The sequence below is a fragment of the Vulpes lagopus genome, chromosome 7 (assembly GCF_018345385.1).
Source record: "Vulpes lagopus strain Blue_001 chromosome 7, ASM1834538v1, whole genome shotgun sequence".
In the NCBI taxonomy this organism is placed as follows: Eukaryota; Metazoa; Chordata; class Mammalia; order Carnivora; family Canidae; genus Vulpes; species Vulpes lagopus.
Window position 1 is genome coordinate 19,592,109 of NC_054830.1, and position 15,507 is coordinate 19,607,615.

The 15,507-nt window shown below is 37.6% G+C and overlaps 1 protein-coding gene across 9 annotated transcripts in view; it reads left to right on the forward strand.

Moving 5' to 3' along the window:
- The window catches only part of DOCK3 (dedicator of cytokinesis 3), a 525,841-nt gene that overhangs the window by 158,209 nt on the left and 352,125 nt on the right, over positions 1-15,507 (forward strand). For all 9 annotated transcript variants that reach the window (XM_041761983.1, XM_041761990.1, XM_041761984.1 and 6 more), the window contains exon 4: positions 10,562-10,617. In XM_041761983.1, coding sequence (XP_041617917.1) covers positions 10,562-10,617 — 56 coding nt within the window. The remainder of the gene's footprint in view (positions 1-10,561; positions 10,618-15,507) is intronic.

The window sequence follows — 15,507 nt, forward strand, 5'->3', positions numbered from 1 at the left end:
CCACTGATCTTTTTACTGCCTCTTAAAGAATGCCATTTAATTGGGATCATATAGACTGTAGCCTTTTTAGATTTACTTCTTTCACTCAGCAACATGCAGTTAAGATTCCTCCATGTCTTTCCATGGCTTAATAGCTCATTTGTTTTTTTTTTTCCTTAAGATTTTTTAAAAATAGATTTTATTTATTTGAGGGCGAGAGAGCACAAGAGTGGGAGTGGCAGAGAGAGAGAGAGAGAGAGAGAGAGAGAGAGAGAGAGAGAGAGAAGCAGACTTCCCATTGAGCAGAAAGCCTGACATGGGGCTCAGTCCCAGGACCCTGAGACCATAACCTGAGTTAAAGGCAGACACTGAACCGACTGAGCTACCCAGACGCCCCAAGATTTGATTTGATTTTTTTAAGATTTTTATTTATTCATGAGAGAGAGAGAGAGAGAGAGAGAGAGAGAGAGAGAGGCAGAGATACAGGCAGAGGGAGAAGCAGGCTCCATGTAGGGATCCTGATGTGGGACTTGATCCCGGGTCTCCAGGATCACACCCTGGGCTGAAGGCAGGCGCCAAACCGCTGAGCCACCCAGGGATCCCAAGATTTTATTTTTTAAAGTAATCTCTACACCCATGTAGAGCTCGACCCACCGCCTTGAGATTGAGTTGTATACTCCACTGACTCAGCCATCCAGGCACTCTGATAGTTCATTTCTTTGTATTGTTGAATCCATTGTCTGGATGGACTATGGGTTGTTTATTTATTCACCTACTGAAAGACATCTTGGTTGCTTCCAAGTTTGGCATTAACAAAGTAACTATAAAAACATTTGTGTGCAGGTTTTTGTGTGGACATAAGTTTTCAGCTCACTTGGTCATTACCAAGGAATGCAATTGCTAGATTATATGGTAAGAGTATGTTAGTTTTATAAGAAACTACCCAACTGTCTTCCAATGTGGCTGTACCATTTTGCATTATCACTAGTAATGGGTAAGCGTTCTTGTTGCTCCATATTCTCACTAAGCTTTATTCTGTTCATGCACATTTTAAGCCTTGCCCTTTCCTTCTTTCTTCCTAGGACTTGATGGCAAGAATATTAGATACCTTTTTGTCGTTGCCACAGTCATATAGGCCCCTGAGTCTCTATTCACTTTTTTCAGTTTGTTTTCTCTTTATTGTTTAGTCTCCCAACACTTCTCACATAAAAAGTGTGGGGTTTCCAACACCCAACAACCATTTCTACAACTGTTGGGATACCTACTGGGTTTCCAACAATTCAGTGCAGTTCTGACACTAAGTAGTTAGTGTCAAACCCCACATGTTAAGGGCTCAGTCCCACCTTCACTTCAGATGCCAGTCTCAAGTCCTGGGCTTCTCATACTTCTGAACAACCAGTTATAAGTTGAGGGTTCCTATATCCCATTTTTCCATGTTTGGTAATTTTATAGAATAGCTCACAGAACTCAGGAAAACAACTTAATTACTATTATCAGTTTATCATAAAGGATCCAACTTAGGAACAGCCAAATAGAAAAGATGCTTAGGGCAAGGTATGTAGACAAGGACACGGAACTTCTGTGCCCCTTTTTGGCATTTCAACCTCATAGCAGCTTTGTGTGTTCATTACCTTGGAAGCTCTCCAAACCCTATTGTTTGTTTTTATGGGAATTCCATTATGAAGGCATGATTTATTAAATCAGTGGCCCTTGGTGATTAACTCATTCTCCTTTGGGGTTGGAGAATGGAGCTGAAAGTTCCAACCCACTAATCACATGGTTCTCCTGGTATCTCCCATTCTAAAGCTGTATGGGGGCCTACCAAGGGTCATCTCATTAGCATAAATCCCAGTACAATTGAAAGGGGCTTATCATGAATAACAAAAGTTGATGCTTCTCCTATCCTTATCCAGACATTCCAAGAGTTTTAGAAACTCTTATGTCAGGGATTGGGGATGAAGAAATATATGTTATTGTATCACAATATCACAGTCAGTGTCATTTTAAATTTTCCTGACGTATGGCTCACTGATTTCTTTCCTTTGTCTCCTTTATTCTGCTGTTGAGTGCATCCATCCATCTTTGATTTCTTTGTTGAGACATTTTTATTTCTTTGCTGAAATTTTTTTCCATTTGTTTGACACATATTTGTGATTACTCGTGAAACATTTTTATGATGGCTCCCTTAAAATATTTGTCAGATAGTTCTAACATCTTTGTTTTCTTGGTGTTAGCATGTATTGTTTTTTTCCCCATTTTATTTAAGATCTTCCTGGTTCTTGGTATGATAAAACCTGGACCTTTGGGTATTATGTTATGAGATACTGCTTTTATTTAGACTTTTTGCTTTATCTGGCTTTTGTGACAGTGCTGCTGTAGGGGAAGGACAGAATTTGCCTCATTACTGCCATTTGGGGGTTGAAAGTCCATGTTTCCCACTCAGGTTCTCTTGATATTGAAGGGTGCAGGCTCCTTGTTACTGTTGAATAGGTGTGGGAATTCTAGCTTTCCAGTAGTCTTCCACTAATTATTCACTGGCTAGAAAGCATTGTAGAGCCATCTTCTGTGACCCATGTGGCCCTCTGATACTACCAGGAGGACGGTGGTGGCCTTGTTATTGCTGAGCAATGGTGAAAGCCCCCACTCTCTCTTAGGCCTCTTCAGACACCACAGGGGAGAATGATGGAGGAGTCTCACTAATACAGGTTAGGGATAGAAGTTCAGGTAATCTCCACTGCTATTCAATGATTGTGGCTTGTTATTGCCCACTTGGGTAGAATGTCTTAACTCCCAACTTGGCCTTTTCAGACACTATACCAGTGCAGGGTTTGAATGTGTTAATTATAGTTCAATGAGGGTGAAAGTTCAGTCTCTCCTGTTAACCTTGCTTGTGTGGGTAGGAGTTGGGCCATAGCTTTTTCCTTTCTTTCTTTTTTGGTGATGTTTGGAAGCAATATAGTGGTTATTATTGAGATGTTTTCTTTGTTGACAGGTTGACTCTCTCCTGGTTCTTAAGCTAGAGAGAACAGTCCTTTTTTGTCTGTGCCTGTTGGTGTTTCTAAGTTTCTAGCCTTTTCAGCTTCAAGTAGCAGATGTAAAAGGTAAAAGAAAATCTAGGGAATTCACTACTGTGTTTTTTTCTTGCATCTCAGGGTCCCTAGTTGATCTACCTTTTCTCTCTACCTTTCAGAATCTTCCTTTTTAAAAAACATATTTATTTCTAGAGTTTTAAAAATATATGATGTATATCATATGCTTTGTATATGATATACATGTTATATGTGTGAAATATATGTATATTAATGTATATATTATGTATTTGTCTACAGTTTTTCTTTGTACTTAGCAGGAGGAATAGTGAAAAGTATGTCTCATCCATCTTCCTGAAAGCATACACTAATCCTGTCTGTTTACTTTTTACTGTTCTTCCTTCATAGATAATGCATTGTCATCATTTAGTTTTGGTTGTATGCAGTTGTGTGTTTTATTCTAAGTCCATATTCTCCTGTATTAGGATTCCCCTGTTGGTATAGGTTATTTTTTATTATGGACCAATATATAAAATATATTACTGGTAGACTTCATGTCAGAATCATGGTGCCATAAGATGTCCCTAGTTTTTGTTCTCATTCTCAACAACAAACATTCTGTATCCATCCACAAACAAAAGTGTTTTGGGGATCTGTAGCATCCTGTGTCATATAACAAGGGACCCAGGAGAAGTCTAACTCATCTGTGCATTGGGTATTAGGCAGACAGACCTCAGTCCCAGCTGTGTACCCTGAAGTGACCCTGGTTGTCATCTTGGAGTTTATGAACACAATCACTCTTGGATGAGAGAACCTTTCTGGATGTCTAGGTTTCTAAGATGAAGATCCAGCACTCTGTTAGAGCAAAAAGTAAGAGTTTGGATACATGGAATAGGTAGTAGGAACAATTTCACTTTACCTGCATCAACTTTACCACAGAGTAGCATAGATTAAGGCTATAGCTCATCTTTTTAGGCCCATGATTTCTCCTGTGAGGGCAAGAGAGAGCTTGTGAATGAGCATCCAGCTTCTCAGCTCCGCAGATCTTGCCAGAGAGGCTCATTTCTGTTTTTCCCTATCCAGAGTACTAAATTGAGAGTTCCATGACAGAGATGTAGAAAGAGTTTGGGAAAGCGGCACAGGATTTTTGAGCAGCATTAAAGAGACATAGAACCTACTGTTCAGTAGACTCTATCAAGAAACCCACCCATTAACTGCTGGGAAGGCCCCACCCATGGATTCCCCCACTGGGTCACGAGTATACCTAGTGTTTTGTGTGTCTCACACTACCCCCATCCCCCATGTTGCAGCTGGGTCACTGTGCAATCTTCTTAAGGTAGTGACAAGAACAAGCTTTGGAAGACTGCTCATGAACACACATGGAAAGCAGGCAGAATTTGCAGTCCAGAGACCATAAACTTGAGTTGTAGTGCCATCTCTTCGAAAACACAAGAGAGACTGTCAGCACTCAGCCTGGTGCATTGTAGGATCAATAGAAGGCATTCATGCTGAAGAATTCTGCCCTGCCACAAAAGTGAGCAAGAAGCATGGAGCAGGTTCATGAAAGCCTTGAGAAATTTGCATAATCTCTAGGAAGAATGATGGAAGGTATTTCTATCCTGATGACAATAAAGACTGGAGGAGGTGACTGCAACTTCAAAAGTAAAGACTATAACACAAAACTCCATGAAATATGAAAAACCAAAGAAACCTGTGCCACAGTAATCATTCAGTAACTTCATCCAAAGACTTGGAGATCCACAATGTATCTGATAAGGAATTCAAAACTGTTTTAAAGAAATTTAATGAACTAAGGGAAACACTGAAAGACAATTCAATGAAATCAGGAAAGCAATACATTAACAAAATGAAAAAATTATCAAAGAGATAGAAATAATGAAAAAGAACCAAACAGAAAGTCTTGAATTGAAGAATTTAGTGAATGAGATGGGAAAAAATTCAGTAGAGCACCTCAATGGCAGGCTTGATCAAGCAGAAGAAAGAATCAGTAAAATTAAAGACATGGACTTTGAAATGATCTAGACAGAGGAAACCTGAATAGAAAAGAAGAAAAAAAACCAAGAGTGAATAAAGCCTTCATGATTGATGGCAGCTATCAATAGGACCAATTTGTGAATCATTGGAGTTCTGAAAGGAGAAGAGGGGGGAAAGAGACAGGAAACCTATTTAAAGAAATAATGGCTAAGAACTTTCTAAATCTAGGGAAAAATTTGTATATCCAAGTTCATAAAGTTCATAGGTCACCAGACAAATTGAAGAAATCTCCCCCAAGCACATTATAATAAAATTGTCAAAGTCACAGACAAGGAAAACAAGAGAAAAAACAGCAAGAGGAACAAAGTTTGTAATTTCCAAGATAACCCCCCGTTAGAATATCAGTGGATTTCTCAGCAAAAATATTACAGGCCATAGAAGCATAGGATATATATTCCAAGTGGTGAAAGGGAAAAAAACCTGGCCAACCAAGAATACTTTACCTAGCAAAGCTGTCCTTCAGAAATGGAGGAGAGAGGGGCATATCAGTGGCTCAGTGATTGAGCATCTGCCTTTGGCTCAGTTCATCATCCCAGGGTCCTGGGGTTGAATCCCACAACAGGCTCCCTGTGGGAAGCCTGCTTCTCCCTCTGCCTATGTCTCTGCCTCCCTCTCTATGTCTCTTATGAATAAATAAATAAAATCTTTAAAAAAATGGAGAGATACAAACTTTCCCAGCTAAACTAAAGCTGAAGGAAATTATCACAAGTGGACCTGCCTTACAAGCAATACTAGAAGTTCTTCACGCTGAAATGAAAAGACACTAATTAGGAACATGGAAACATGAAAATATAAAACACACTGGTAAAGGGTACCTGGGTGGCTTAGTCAGTTAAGGGTTTGCCTTCGGCTCAGGTCATGATTCCAGGGCCCTGGAATAGAGCCTTACATCGAGCTCCCTGCTCAGCAAAAAGTTACCTTCTCTCTCTCCCTCCCCCTGTTCATTCTCTCTCTCTCTCTCTCTCTCTCTCTCTCTCTCAAGTAAATAAAATCTTAAAAAAAAAACCCTAACACACTGGTAAGGATAATTATATAGTCAAAGTTAGAATACTCTAATACTATAATATAATTGTGTATTAACTCTAGTATTAAAAGATGAGAGAATTAAAAAACATAGCTGCAGTAATTTTAAAATATACAATACAATTTTGGTAAATTGTGACATGAAAAAAAAGGGGGAGAGTAAAAGGGTAGAGTTTTTGTATATGATCAAAGTTAAGTTATCAATATAAAATAGTGTTACAAGGGGGATCCCTGGATGACTCAGTGGTTTAGCGCCTGCCTTTGGCCCAGGGTGCAATCCTGGAGTCCCGGGATTGAGCCCCGTGTCGGGCTCCTGGAATGGAGCCTGCTTCTCCCTCTGCCTGTGTCTCTGCCTCTCTCTCTGTGTGTGTCTATCATGAATAAATAAATAAATAAATAAATAAATAAATAAATAAATAAATAAATAAATCTTAAAAAAAAATAGTGTTACAAGATGTGTTACATAGAACCACAGTAAGCACAAAGCAAAAATCTACAGTAGAATCATGGAAGATGAAAGATATGAGAATCAAAGCATACCACTGTGGAAAATCATCAACTCACAAAGGAAAGCAGCAAGAGATGAAGAAAGGAGTAAGGCAATTATGAAAGAACTGGAAACATTAGGTAGTAGTAGTAAGTCTTTACGTATTAATAATTACTCTAAATGTAAATAGATTGAATTCTCTAAACAGGACAGATGTGGCTGGATTGATTAAAAGACAAGGCCTAACTAATTGCATGCCGCCTATAAGAAACTTACTTTAACTTTAAGGACACATGTAGGTTGTAAGTAAAGGGATAGAAAAAGATATTTCATGCAAGTGGAAACCAAAAGAGAGTACAGGTAGCTATACTTACATTGGGTAAAATAGACTTTAAGACAAAAACTGTAACTAGAGACCAGCAAGGTCATTATATAATGATAAGAGGATCAACTCAAGAAGATAATAACAGTCATACATAAAGGTGCATCAGAAACTAGTATATTAACATATAATATATTAAATACATATTTGAAGGGAGAATTAGATAATACAATAGTAGTATGAGACTTCAGTACTTCCCTTTCAGCAGTAGATAGATTATCTGGACAGAAAATCAAATAAGAATCATGGGACTTGAACTGTACTTTGGACCAAATGAACCTCACAGACACAGAACATTTCATCCAGCAGCATATACATTCTTCAGCAGTAGATAGATTATCTGGACAGAAAATCAAATAAGAATCATGGGACTTGAACTGTACTTTGGACCAAATGAACCTCACAGACATAGAACATTTCAACCAGCAGCATATACATTCTTCTCAATTGAAGATGGAATATTCTTCAGAATAAATCATATGGACAGGTCACATAGCAAGGCCTAGCGAATTTAAGAAGATTGAAATTTTGCCATGTATCTTTTCAGACCACAATATATGAAAATAGAAATCAATAGTGGGAAGAAAACTAGAAATTTCACAAATATGTGCAAATTAACACAGTTCTGAACAACCAGTGAGCCAAACCAATCACAAAGGAAATAAAAAAAATATCTTGACGCAAATTAAAATGGAAACAGCATACCAAAATCTATGGGATGCTACAAAAGCAGTTTTAAGAGGGAATTTTGTAGTAATACATACTTACAATAAAAAAATAGAATGATGTCAAACAACCTAACTTTACATCTCAAGGAACTAGAAAAAGAAGAACAAACTGCTCAAATTTAGTAGGAGGAAGTAAATAACAAAGATCAGAGTAGAAAGAGTGATAGAGAGACCAGAGAACTATGAAAAGATTAATAAAATTAAGAGCTGTTTTTTTTTTTCTCCTAAACAAAATCGACAAACCCTTAGAGAGACTAAGGGATAAAGGAAAGACTCAAATAAAATGAGACATGAAATAGGAAACATTAAGAATAATATCACAGGGACACCTGGGTGGCTCAGTGGTCAGGCGCCTGCCTTTGGCTCAGGTTGTGATCCCAGGATCTGGGATCGAGTCCCACATCAGGCTGCCTGTGAGGAGCCTGCTTCTCCCTCTGCTTCTCTCTCTCAGTCTGTGTCTCTCAAGAATAAATAAATAAATCTTTAACAAAAATGATATCACAGAAATAGCAAAGATTGTTAAGAGAATGCCATGAACAATTAATGCCAACAAATTGGATAACCTGGAGAGAAATGGAAGAATGCCTAGAAACCTATTACCTACCAAGGATAAATCAAGAAAAAACAAAAACTATTTATCATCCAAATAATGAGTAAGGAGATGGCATGAGCGATTAAAATATTCCAACAAAGAAAAGTCCAGGACTTGATGACTTTCCTGATAAATTCTGCCAAACTTTAAAAAATTAATACCAGTTCTTTTCAAACTCTTCCAGAAAATCAAAGAGGAGGGAACACTTCCAGACTCATTTTTATGAGGCCAGTAAAACCCAAGCCAGATAGGGACATTAAAGGAAAAGAAAAACAAAGGTGATATTCCTGATGAATACAGATGCAAAAATTCTCAACAAAATATTAGCAACTCGAATTTTACAGCACTTTTAAAGGATCATATGCCATGATCAAATGAGATTAATCCAAGGGATGAAAGGATGGTGCAACCTTATCAAACTGATAAATGTGATATATACCTCATTGATAGAATGAAAGATAAAAGTGTTATAATCATTTCAACAGATTCAGAAAAAGCATTCAACAAAATGCAACATCCTTAACAAATTGGGTTTAGAAGGAACATATCTCAACATAATAAAGGCCATAATATGACAAGTCTATAGGTAACATCATATTCAATGGTAAAAGGTTGAAAATGAGGAACAAAACAAGAGTTCTCACTCTCACCACTCCTTTTAAAGTACTGGAAGGCCTAGCCAGAACAAGCAGGTCAGAAAAGGAAACAAAAGGTATCCAAATCAGAAAAAAAAAAAAAAGTAAAATTGTATGTGCTTGCTTGCATTTGATACATGTAGAAAATCCTAAAGACTCCACCAAAAAACTTAAAACTAATGAACAAATTCAGTAAAGTTGCAGGATACAAAATTAACACACAGAATTTAGTTGTATTTCTGTTCACTAACAGTGAAATATCTGAAAAAAGAAAGGCAACAGTTCTGTTCGAAATAGCACTGAAAGCAAGCAGAAACTTAGGAATAAATCTAACCAAGGAGGTGAAACCCGTACATTGAAAATTATAAAATGCATTACTGTAGTCCAGCTGCTGATGGCCTTGTGTGGTATAGATTGGTGGTGGTGTAGGCCAGAGAATATAAAAAATTAAGGATTTGTATTTTATTTCAAGGGAGTTTAATGCATCAGGAGAAGGAATGAAGTGCTGATTAGAAAACTCAGTTGTTTTTATTTTTATTTTATTTTATTTTTTAGGATTTTATTTATTCATGATAGAGAGAGAGGCAGAGACACAGGCTCCATGCCAGGAGCCCAATGTGGGACTCGATCCTGGGACTCCAGGATCACGTGCTGGGCCAAAGGCAGGTGCTGAACCGCTGAGCCACCCAGGGATCCCCAACTCAATTGTTTTTAAAAACAATTCATTTTTTATCTTTTAGGAATTTAAATCAAATTATAATAAATATCCAAATGGAAACTCTAATGAAAGAGTGAAAGAAGAAATTTTTGTTGTTGATTTTTTTAAAGATTTATTTATTCATGAGAGAGAGAGAGAGAGGCAGAGACAGACATAGGCAGAGGGCGAAGCAGGCTCCCTGCAGGAAGCCTGATGTGGGACTCTGTCCCAGGACCCCAGGATCAAGCCCTGAGTCAAAGGCAGACAGGCTTTGACCTCTGAGCCACCCAGGTGTCCCAAAGAAGAAATGTTTATATAAACTTCTGAATTTACTCATTCTTGTGAATATAAATGTTAGCCAGAGTCTGAGAATTGTTTCTCTAGTTCAGAGCTGGATTACATGTAAGCTGTTGGTTAGGTGATATTGTTGGTTTTATAGATACATACCAAACTCTGTACATAAGTCTGTATCATGAGAATGATTAGATAGAATATTTCCAATCCATAACTTAAAAAATCTTTTTGATGGTTACCTAAGATCACAGTTTTCCCCTGAGGATAGACAATGAAATTCCTATCTACTGTATATAGTTTGTGCAACTTTGAATTCTTTTTTTTTTTAATTTTATTTATTTATTCATGAGAGACAGAGAGAGAGAGAGAGAGAGAGAGGCAGAGACACAGGCAGAGGGAGAAGCAGGCTCCATGCAGGGAGTCCGACGTGGTACTTGATCCCGGGACTCCAGGATCACGCCCTGGGCTGAAGGCAGCACTAAACCACTGAGCCACCCAGGCTGCCCTGCATTCTTAATATACAAGGTAGTTGCTACATTAAGAGATCTACTGTATTATTGATAGAGTACTTCCATGCTGAAATCTGGCTGCTATTTTAGTATATATGAGATATTAATTACAAATTTCCTTTTCTAATGAGAAATCTTTTCTCTTTTACAGGGGATCTTTCCTGCAAATTACATTCACTTGAAAAAGGCAATTGTCAGTAATAGGGGGTGAGTAGTTGGCCTTACTAAATTTATTTATAATTTTTATAGGTTGCAGAGGAAGGCTTGCTTTCTTTTTGGTTTGTAGTATAAAATATGCTATTAACTTGTTTTCTTACCAAAAATAAATTTACTTTATCATATATATATAATTCTGAGGACATAACTATTTCTTAAAATACTGACAATTTTAATCTGTTTTCTTGTATACTGGAAAGGTAACTTGTGTTTTTGTGAATTTTATAAAAACAATTATGCATGCAGTATGTTTTTTACAGTTATTTACATTTCAGGAATAATTTCTGATAGGATAACAAGTGCAATCTCTGAATAGAAGACAGACAAGATGTAAATATATCAAAATGTTAATAACATTTGTTATTTTTGCACATTCAGATTATGAGTGATTTTTAGAAATTCTTTACCATCATGCCTCATGTTAAAAGTAATAAATATGTATTATTATAAAATTGTGATTTTATTTTTCAAAATTTATAATTTTAAAATATAAAATTTAAGGTACTATCTAAGTATGGTAGCTTTTGGTTCTAGAAATATTTTTGAACAGGTTGAGAAAGCATCAGTTTAGTTAAGGGTGAGTCAGGAAAAGAGACTCTTGCAAGTTACTTTCTAAGATAGAATTTAATGTAGGGAATTGTTTACACACATGCTTAAGAAGTGAAAGGAAAAAAAGAGGAAATAGATAATTGTTCTGTCTGTTAAGTAATAAATAGTAATAAATAGATAGAACCCAAAATAATAACTGCATAAAGAAGTCTCTAATGGCTGGGGAAACAAAAGATAATGGATTGCGGATACCAGAACTCAGGAAGATGGATATTGTTGAGACACTTGAGCTCAGATTCTGAGGAAAGGGCATCACATGGCTGCTGTTGGTATGTATGAAGAAGAGCAGTGAGGCTGTTTCTGGGAATACCAAAAGAAACTGGAGGCTGGAACCAATTTTCTCTAGTGGAACAGTTTATGGGAAACACTTAACTTCCTTTTCCCCAGTATCTTTCTAGTGCTCCCCACCAGACAAAGGAGCTTGAGAGCAAATCCCAGCCTCAAGAGTCAGTGCTTAGAAGGGTGTATTTAGAGATAAGAAGTATTAGTAAATGACTGGTATGCCTTCTAAGATAAAATTTGTTTTTGAGGAATAGTAAGACTATAACTAGTAAGATTCTTATATGAATGCATGACTAGCATACTTTTTATTGTTCCCCTTCTTTTATAAAATATCAGAGATACAAGGATATAGAGACAGGAAACTTGGAAGTCCTCTTTTAGTGAACCTTTGCAACATATAATATGCTACTTCAAATTTATAGGTAAGAATTGCCAAAAGCATCAAGATTTGTTAGAAGTTGTGTGGAAAAAGGAAAAGGGAGTGCCTAGATCAGGATCAGGAAGGCATGTATTTCTAAAACACATTTTCTGAATGTGAATAGTTCAACTTGAAACACAAAAATATTATCTCTGACTTATAACACTTAGTTCTGTAATGAGACTGATGAGAGCTGAAATGTGGCAGAAGCAACATGAAGGGGAGATGAGAAAAGGAGATAGAATGTTTAGGGATCTAGAAATACAGTGCTTTAGTAAATGCCAGCAAAATCATACACTTCCTGATAACAAGATACTCATCTTAAATCCAGGAGCACTGTTTCTATTTATAATACTTGTAAAGGAAATTTGGGACCACTTTGTTAGCAGAAAAATCCGTACCTAGATTCAGTTTGTTTCAGGAAGGCAGAGAAACAGTCTTTGTGATGTCCAGAATAAGATTTCTAAAATCTGAAAAAAAAGTATTAAAAAAAAAATCTTCGGGTGTTGAAAAGCAATAAATGTATAGGTGGATCTTTTTTTTTTCCCTCGTTTTTATTTAAATTCCAGTTACCATACAGTGTAATAGTAGTTTTGGGCGCAGAATTTAGTGATTCGGCACTTCCATACAATGCCCATTGGTCATTACAACAAGTGCGCTCATTAATTCCCATCATCTATTTCACCCATCTCCCCAGCCCCCTACCCTCTGGTAGCTGTTGGTTTGTTCTCTGTAGTTAAGAGTCTGTTTCTTGGTTTTCGTCCTCTTTCTTTCTCTTTTCTTTAAATGTAGGGAGGATCTTGAGGAACTTTGATTCTTGAAGGAAGGGATGCATATGGGAAGAGTTCATGTTTATTTTGGCTTTTTTCCACAGAGAATTTTTTAGTTTACTATGATGTGGTGGAGCAAGCAGATCCCAAACAGAAAGTAGTAGTCTTTCTGGGATGAGGAAACAGACATTGGAGTTTGGAACTCTCAGGGGAACTGATAAGAAGTAAGAGGTTAAAACCCAGAAAGGAGAGAACCTCAGAGAATAGGACCTTAATCTGCTTACAGACTCCCCCTAAGTAATAGAATGAGTTTTAGCTTCTTTTGGGCTGTATTAGACTCAAGGAATCTTAGTAGAAAAGTACAGCTAACAAACTGAGTGGACCTTACCAGCCACATAACATAGATGAGAAAAATATTGATGAGTTCAAGGACTGGAAAGTTATAGGGGCCTTGGTAAAACATTTCTTTCTCTTGAGCTCCCTAAAGGAATATCCCCTAAATGTAGGGTCATGCTCTTGGATAAAGGACAAACCAAAGGTATGTGGGCAAAAGTGAAATAGCCCAGTCCTAACAAAGTATAAACCTCTGAAAACACACGGGATGTTAGAAGAACATAAAAACACTCAATACGGTCATCCAGAAATAGCAACTGTAATGGGTTAGTGTATTTCCCATTTTTTTTTATACATGGTAGTTTTACTCTGTTCCCTGTAATAAGCTAATTATCCTTTATCCTTCTTTCCCCATGCTTAATAATATTACCTTGATGGTATATCTTTCTTTTTTTTTTTTTTCTTCCTTCCTAGTTCCTATGACTATTCCTGTTTTCATTCTTCCTCTTGGGCTCCCCTTTGTTACTCTTCTCAGACTCCTACTCCTCTTCCAAGCCCTTATACTATTGATTCATGAGCTTTATCTCTACTCTCATCATTTATGTGAAAAGCGTGCCTGTCTTGTCTGGGTAGAATAAGGCAGATGGTTTAATTACGGATGTAGAGGTGAGACCAGTAAAAGGAAATAAGTTGAGCAAGAGGATAAATATTGTAGGGGATTGTAGGCCATGTGAGGGGAGGTCTTTTATTGAATGAGCCAGGAAGCCACCAAAAACTTTCAGAAAGAAAAGGGATATATTTTATTTAATTTTAAATGTATTATTCTGGGCTGTTTTGTTGAAACTAGAACTATATTGGGACAAGGTTAGAAGCAGAGAGACTTGGTAGAATATTACACTAGTCCGTGGAAGACAAAATGATAACTTGAATTCATGTGTTCACTGGAGTGATAAGAAGTGGTAAGGTGCAGTATATATTTTGAAGTTAGAGCTGAAAGGATTTGCTGAGCATGTAGAGACAAAGAGGAATTGAAGATGACTCCAGAGTCTTTTGTCTTAGTAACTGTGAGGATGTGGTTGCCATTCACTGAAATGTGGATGTTTGGGAATGGATGTTTAGGAAAGAAATTGAAGGATTCAATTTTCGACAGGTTAAATTTGAAATGATCCTTAGATACTCAGGTGTCAGGTAAGCAGCTGACTATGTGAATGTGGAGTTCTGGGGAGATTTTGGAGCTTCAGACTCCATGATTTGGAATCATCAGCTTTCAAACAATATTTAAAGGTACAGGGCTGGATAAGAACAGAAAAGGAATTACTACAGATGAAGAAGAAGCAAGGTGAAGAGAGAGTACTGGGGAACTGTAGTATTTAAAGATAGGATAAAGAGGAGAATCTGTCAAAAGAATCTGAAAAGTTGGGATCCCTGGGTGGCACAGTGGTTTGGCGCCTGCCTTTGGCCCAGGGCGTGATCCTGGAGACCCGGGATCGAATCCCACATTGGGCTCCTGGTGCATGGAGCCTGCTTCTCCCTCTGCCTATGTCTCTGCCAGTCTCTCTCTGTCTCTCTGTGAGTGACTATCATAAATAAATAAAAATTAAAAAAAAAAAGAATCTGAAAAGTTGTGGCCAGGGAAGTAGATAATGTAACAGTAGTGTCTTGGAGACTAATCAAAGGAAATAATTAAAGAGTGGATTAATCAAATATGTCTGGTGTTGTTGAAGTTGAGTAAGACTGAAGATCTTGTTAGCACTTCACGTATAGTGGTAAGAGTGAAAACCTGATAAAAGATTTGACAGAAAATGAAAGAAGAGGAATTAGAATATAGTAAGACTCCAGTTATGGCCCTTAAACCATAACTGATGGCGGATGGCAACATACTTGGTTTGGGGATAATTTTTCTGTGTAGTCCTTTTAGAAGAATCATCTAGGGCACTGGTGGCTCAGTCAGTTAAGCATCTGACTCTTGATTTCGGCTCAGGTCATGATTTCAGGGTCATGAGATCGGGTTCTGCATTTGGCCCCATGGTCAGCAGGGAGTCTGCTTGAGATTCTCTCCCTCTCTGCCCCTCCCCCTGCTCCCTCCCTCTCTCTCTCTCTCTCTCTCTCTCTCTCTCTCTCACACACACACACACACACACACTCAAATCTTTAAAGAAATCATCTGATTCAAAGTAAGTCAGAGAAAGACAAATATATGATTTCACTCACATGAGGAATTTAAGAAATAAAACAGATTAATATAGGAGAAGGGAAAGGAAAATAAGATAAAAACAGAGAAGGAGGGATCCCTGGGTGGTGCAGCGGTTTGGCGCCTGCCTTTGGCTCAGGGCGCGATCCTGGAGACCCGGGATCGAATCCCACATCGGGCTCCTGGTGCATGGAGCCTGCTTCTCCCTCTGCCTGTGTCTCTGCCTCTCTCTCTCTCTCCCTCTCTGTGACTATCGTAAATAAATAATAAAAAAAAAT